Genomic DNA, 6,585 nt, shown 5'->3' with positions numbered 1-6,585 from the left:
CCCGCCCCTCGCCTCCAGCGGAGATGCTGGGAGCCCGAGTGCGGCTGCTCGCCCGGGACAGGGCTCTCCTCCCAGCGCTGAGCACTGGGTCCTGGCAGACGCCCCAAGATTGTTGTGAGCGCTGTAATCTGAACCAGCTGTGTCCAGACTGAGGCCCCATTTGCATTGTTTAACATACTTAGAAAATGAAGTGTTCATTTTTAACATTCCTCCTCCAATTGGTTTAATGCTGAATTACTGAAGAGGGCTAAGCAAAACCAGGTGTTTTCCCCGTCGGCTCTCCAGTGGCTCGGAGGACCCAGGCTCTCCCCTTGTCCTCTCCACGACTCGCTGTCCCCCCCGGAATAAAATCTCAGCCAGCCCCGCGGGCCCAGAGGAGGCCGAAGTTCAGGAACTGCTCCGAGGGTCCCCCACGCACTGCCAGCGCCGTCTCTTTCTCCCTCTGCTTCTCCGGCTCGCGCGCCTTGGACATGCCAGGATTTACAAGGTGGGTTCTCCCTTCTGGACTCTTTCCCCCGGGGTCTGGAAACCTTCCCGAACGCCCGATGGGTGGAAAACGGCTCTGCACGGATCCAGGCGGTGTCAGGAGATTGGGAAAGGCGTTAGCTAGTGATGCAATGACATTGTTAATTATAAAAAGCTGCGCCTCTGCGCGCTGCCTCCCGGAGCCTTCTTTTGGGAGTGGGCATTTTATCATCCGGCTCCAGAGGCAGCCTCCGACAGAGCCTGCAAACGCCTCTGAGCTCCGTCCCTCTTTCTGGTCGGAAAGGGCAGCAAATCAAGTGTGCCGTTTACCCCCCAAATTCACATCCTTTTTTAAGTTCGGGGAGACGGGTTACTGGTTCACTAGCCGATCTTTTGCTGCATCGGTGGCTGGACAAGCGAGGGGGTGAGCCGCACATCCCGGGCTAGGTCTGCCCTATATGTGCGATCCAAGGGCATGCGACCCAGAAGCCTGGAGCCGATGAAAAGTGGGGACCGCAGACAGAACTACATGTAAGCAAACGCCTTGCTTTTCTTTAAGAAAATTGCAATTCCCGTCGAGGGCTCCTTCAACGCTGAAGAGCTTTATCTAGATTCTATCTGCACAGTCTTTATTGAGCAAACTCTTGACAATGTAGCTGCTTTATTTATTTATTTAAAATCTATTTTATTGATTATTTTTACAGAGAGGAAGGGAGAGGGATAGAGTGTTAGAAACATCCATCAGCTGCCTCCTGAACACCCCCTACTGGGGATGTGCCCGCAACCATGCCCTTGACCGGAATCGAACCCGGGACCCCTCAGTCCACAGGCCGGTGCTCTATCCACTGAGCCAAACTGGTCAGGGCAAAATGTAGCGACAGAGAGAGAGAGAGAGAGAGAGAGAGAGAGAACACATATGCTGAAAACTAAGCTGTAATAATGTCACCCTGGATTGGGGACACACAGCCTGGTCCCGTGGGTCTCAGGATGGTACACAAAGTGGGTGGACCCACTGTTTTCCAAAGTCCGGGGGACCAGTTCTGAGCATCAGAGGTTTCCCGGTTTTCCTCTAGTTAGTTTATTTTTGTGGTTTTCTAGAGTTTTTTTGTGACAAGGTGCCACTGTTGGTGACATGGGAGAGCAGCACCCGTGGGTGTTATTTCATTTTGTTGGAACACCCTCTCCGTTAGCCTGGAGCTTACCTGGCCCCCAAGACCCAGCCATGGCTCTTCCCGGAGGCTGGGCCTGCGGCCGCACCTCTCAGAGGGGACCTGTCTCTGAGGGCTCTGGGCCAGAGAGCGCGGGGGAGTCGGGAGTCGGGGGAGAAATGAGGTTAGCACGCCTTTTCCACTAGCTCTTGAAGTCCACGGCATTCAGGCAACCTGTTCTGTCTCCAACATAAACGAGACAGGGTTTTATAACCATCTGAAAGGAAACTTCATGCGAAGAAACAGGAAAACATTGAAATTCATCATATACAGCCTGGAAAATAAATTTGTTATTGTTCTCTCATTCCTTCCAGATATAAATCTGGCTGTCGCAAATATCAAAAAGCCCTGGGATTTGGCTCTGCGCTTTATAAGGTCGGAGCTGTCTCCAGCGAGCGAGAACCTGGCTCACGCAGGCACTTAGATGCGATGAAAACCGGGGGATGCTCAGGGTCTTCTTTCTCGGGGTTGGAGACGCGGTGAAGGACATGGGCTTGCATCTTCTGGCGCCACACCGGGGTTTTGTTCCCTGTGGATGTCTCCTTAATTCGAGGGCCCACCACGGACCCAGAGCTGTTGATTCAGATGAGCCTTGTGTTATGGCTGGAGTGGGTTTTGCAATCTATCGAACACCCTTTCCATGAAGGGAGGGATTGTAAAGTGGAGGTGTATTTGACAGGAATAGGCCACTGAGTCCAACCAGGGCCCAGGTCCCACTGCTCTATCCAAGAAGCCTTCAAGGTCACCTCCTCCAGGAAGCCCTCCTTGACTTTCCTGTCCCTAACTCCCAGCCTGGCTCTCACGGCACTCAATGGGCATGTCTGTCAGTGTCCTAACCAACGTGTAGAGACATTCTTGATTCATGTGGCTCCCCAACCAGCTCTCTCGGGCAGCGATTGGGTCCTAGTTTTGTGGCTCTTCTGCCTGGGGTTTACACCCACAAAGAGTAGTGACTCAGACAAATCCCTGTTGAATCATAACACCAAATAAAGCTCCGCATGTGTATAGATTTTATATATCTTTTTTACCGCCTTAGTCACGTTTAAGCATACAGTTCAGTGGTGTTAAGTACATTCACACCGTTGTTGTGCAACCAACCTCCGGAACTCCTTTCATTCACTTTGCAAAACTGAACCTTATCTGAATTAAACGACTACCCATTCTCTCCTTCCTCCGGCCCCTGGCAACCACCACTCTATGTTCTGTCTCTATGATTTTGATTGCTGTAGGCCCCTCACATAAGTGGATCATACAGTGTTTATCTTCCTGTGACTGGCTTATTTCACGTAGCAGGATGTCCTCAGGGTTCCCCCAGATGGGGCGCATGTCAGAACGTCATTCCTTTTTAAGGCTGAGTAATACGTCACGGAACGGAGACACCACATCTTGTGCGTCCATTCGTCCATCCAGGAATGAAAGGTTGCTCCCACCTCTTGGCTCTTGTGAACGATGCTGCTAGGAACGTGGGTGCACCGGTATCTCTCTGAGACCCTGGTTTTCATTCTTTGGGGTGTGTACCCGGAAATGGGGCTGCTGGGTCCTATGGTAATTGCACTTTTAATTTTTAAAGGATCAGTCATCCTGTTTTCCATAGCGGCTGCACCTTTTCACATTCCCACCCAAGGTGCTCCCGGTCCCGGTTGCTCCACGTCCCCCCCACGCGTGCCCTGCTCTGTTGATTATCGCTCTCCCGGTGGGTGTGGCGCTCAGCGGTTCAGTTTTGCGGAGTGAATGAAAGGAGTTCTGGCGGCGGTAGCGATGCCGTATTTTGAAAGCATATGGGCAACGACACTTTTATTGGGAAGAAGTTTGTGTTGTGGAGGGTGGGAGTCTCCGGCTCAGAGAGGTTTGGTGGCTTGTGGATGTCAGAGCTGCCCCGACCCTCCATTTCTTGACTCCCCCTAAGCTTCCTGCTGTGCTGCTTCTCCTGTTGCCCGGGCCCCTCGGCCCCTGGCCCCTCAGGGGCGGCGTGATGCACACTCCACCCCCTGGATCGGGTGACTTTCCTGCGACACCTTCCTTCGTGGAACCGTGTGCCTCCCATTTGCACTGTCCTGTCACCGTTGGAGGGCGCGAGGGCTCCTTCCCTCTGTTACCGGTTCAGAGTAAAGATGTTTGAACTCAGGCCGGCTGGTACCGGAGGTCAGAGCAACTGGCCAATACATGGTCAATACCACAGCCGGCAGGGTTTAGATTTGTGCTTTGAAGTAGCAAAAACCTTTTATTTAAAAAAAAAAAAATGCCGTCTAACACGTGATCTGAACATCTGACACCAGAGGAAGAGACGGGTCTGTATGGGGTGGTTGGGGTACCTGGGGTCCCCCCATCTAAGCCCAAGGTGACCTCCCGTGGTAAATGCCCAGCAGCGGGCAGGCCGTGTGCCCGCAGACCTGGCTCCTGGAAGTGCCCTGGGCATTGATTTCGCCTTTTTGCCTTTCGCAGGATTCTCACTGTCACCATTCTGGCTTTCTGTCTTCCACGTCCTGGGAATGCACAGGTAAGGTTTTTATTTTGCGAATCACGTAGAAGCATGTTAAACATCAGGTTGTCCAGCCATACATGTTAGCATCCTAGGATTTTTTGGGGGGCGGGGGAGGCTTTATAGTTTACCTAAATCGAGCCCTTCTTTATACAGAGATGAAAGCTGGGGCTCAGAAAAGTTGAGAGCTGATCGAGGTGATGCAGTTCGCACGTGGCAGGGCGGGGACCACGGTCCCTGACTCCCAATCCAAGGTTCTTATCATCGGATCCTCCCCCCTCATTTGCATCCCTCTGGGGGTGTCTTGACTTACCTGAGATGTTAAGGGAGATGTGTTCCTGCGTGACTGCCCTTGGCATCAGTTGGTGAGCCAGGAACCCAGCTCTCCTGAGGGTCAGGGGCAGCCCCCTGGCTCCAAGGCTCCTGGGCCTACTCCCAGGAACGCAGGCTAGTCCATCCTCTCCACACACCCACCCTCAGCTCAGGAAGCCCGACTCCTGACGCCAGGTTCCTGTAACATGGCAGGCTCCAGGGTCTGCCCAGGAGGACCCCTGACTGTCGACCCCCATGGCGTTTTCCTCTCTCTCTTTAAAAATTGATTTCAGAGAGAGGAAGGAAGAGGGAGAGAGAAAAACATCAATTTTGAGAGAGAATCATTGACCGGCTGCCTCCTGCCCACGCCCTACTGGGGATTGAACCCAGAACCTGAGCATGTGCCCTGACCAGGAATCGAGCCATGACCACTGGGCCACACCGGCCAGGCCATGACGCTTCTCTAAATGCATAAAGTTGTACCTCATGTGGTATGTGAAGCCGACAGCCCTTGGGGACGGTGGAGATCTGTTTCTGGAAGTATCTCTGTGATTGTCTTCTGAGGTTGAAATGGAGGCGTCTCCCCAGTGCTGCTTGTCCTAGGATAGTGGTCGGCAAACTGCAGCTCGCGAGCCACATGCGGCTCTTTGGCCCCTTGAGTGTGGCTCTTCCACAAAATACCGACTTCTGTGCATGGGCCACGAAGTTTCAATCGCACTGTACATGCGCCCCCGCACGTGGTATTTTGTGGAAGAGCCACACTCAGGGGGCCAAAGAGCCGCATGTGGCTCGCGAGCTGCAGTTTGCTGACCACTGTCCTAGGAGACTGACTCCATCACTGCGTAGCTTTTATTTCACGTACAGACCTCGGGATCCGGTGGAGGGTTGCACAGGGTGCGAAGGACTCACACGGGGTGCTGAGAAGGTGAGGTTGAAAGCACCCCAGGAGAGTGAGTGCCCTTAAAAGCAGCCACATCCCTTCCCAGAGAGGAGTGGACACAGGACGTACCTGGTCGGGCAGATCAGAGTGATTATTACTGCGTTTCATGACAAAGCCCCAGGAACCAGCTGCTAAAAATAGGGGTTTTGGAGCAACAGTGAGGGAGCTTTACAAGTAATGCTCAGTATAAAAAAGTGTACGAAAATGCAGAAGAAGAAAAACCAGGAGGAGAAGGAGAAGGAGGAGAGGAGGAGGAAGAAGAAATAGACATTATAATACAAGTATTAGTATTATGGCTGCTGTTTTTCCCCTTGACTCTATTTGCTGAACTTTCTGTGCTGTCATTACAATGCGTTTACAGTTAAACAAAAATCAGTGAGTGAAATGACCTCGCCTCCTCCTCTCTCCCCGCAGCAACAGTGCACGAACGGTTTTGACCTGGACCGCCCGTCGGGACAGTGCATAGGTAAGAGGCCAGGGGCGACCCCTCGCCGGGTGGGGACGCTCAGTGACACTGTTGTCCGGGATTGTCAAATCTGTGTTCGCCTTGCCCATGGGAGAATCAGTGCCCGGAACGGATGAGGTCCCTGACACCCTTCCACCCACCACCTTCTCTGTGCCCGTCACCTTCACCGTAAGCCCTGGGAGGGGGCAGAGATGAGTAAGAACTGACTCCTGTTCCCCAGGAGCTCTCTGTCTGTGTTAGTGTCCTATGGCTGCCATAATAAATTACCACTGACTTGGTGGCCTAAGTAACACACATCTATTCTGTCACTGATCTGGAGGTCAAAGGTTCGACAGAGGTCTGCCAGGCTCACACTGAGGGGCCAACGAGGATTTGTTCCTTCTTGGTGGGGTGGGGGGAGGGCAGAATCCATGTCCTCGCTCATGTGTATTGCTGGCAGAATTGAGTTTCTTTCTCTTTATAAATTGAGATACAGTTGACATATCACTTTGGCAACGGTAAACTGTCCAACATGTTGATGTGATGTGCGTATACATTGCAATATGATTACCACCATAGCGTTTGCTTCTTTGTGGTGAGAGCACTTGAGAGCTACTCTCGTAGCAAAGTTCAATCATACAACACAGTCCTGTTAGCAACAACCACAGGGGTGCGCGTCAGGCCCCCAGAACTTACCACCTTAGAACCGAATGTTCGGGCTCTTCTCCAGCATCTC

At 52.6% G+C, this 6,585-nt stretch overlaps 1 protein-coding gene across 2 annotated transcripts in view; it reads left to right on the top strand.

Moving 5' to 3' along the window:
- The first annotated feature begins 18 nt into the window (after positions 1 to 18).
- The window catches only part of FBLN5 (fibulin 5), a 71,356-nt gene continuing 64,789 nt past the window's right edge, over positions 19 to 6,585 (top strand). Inside the window, exons 1-3 of one of the 2 annotated variants that reach the window (XM_005871199.2) lie at positions 19 to 487; positions 4,116 to 4,170; positions 5,819 to 5,870. In XM_005871199.2, the coding sequence (XP_005871261.1) occupies positions 471 to 487; positions 4,116 to 4,170; positions 5,819 to 5,870 (124 nt within the window). In that variant the 5' untranslated portion in view covers positions 19 to 470. Of the gene's footprint in view, positions 488 to 685; positions 997 to 4,115; positions 4,171 to 5,818; positions 5,871 to 6,585 lie in introns of those variants that run through there. The other variant, XM_005871198.2, reaches the window with a different exon arrangement.

The sequence above is a fragment of the Myotis brandtii genome, unplaced genomic scaffold (assembly GCF_000412655.1).
Source record: "Myotis brandtii unplaced genomic scaffold, ASM41265v1 scaffold332, whole genome shotgun sequence".
Classification (NCBI taxonomy): Eukaryota; Metazoa; Chordata; class Mammalia; order Chiroptera; family Vespertilionidae; genus Myotis; species Myotis brandtii.
This window is presented reverse-complemented; position numbering and strand designations above follow the sequence as displayed.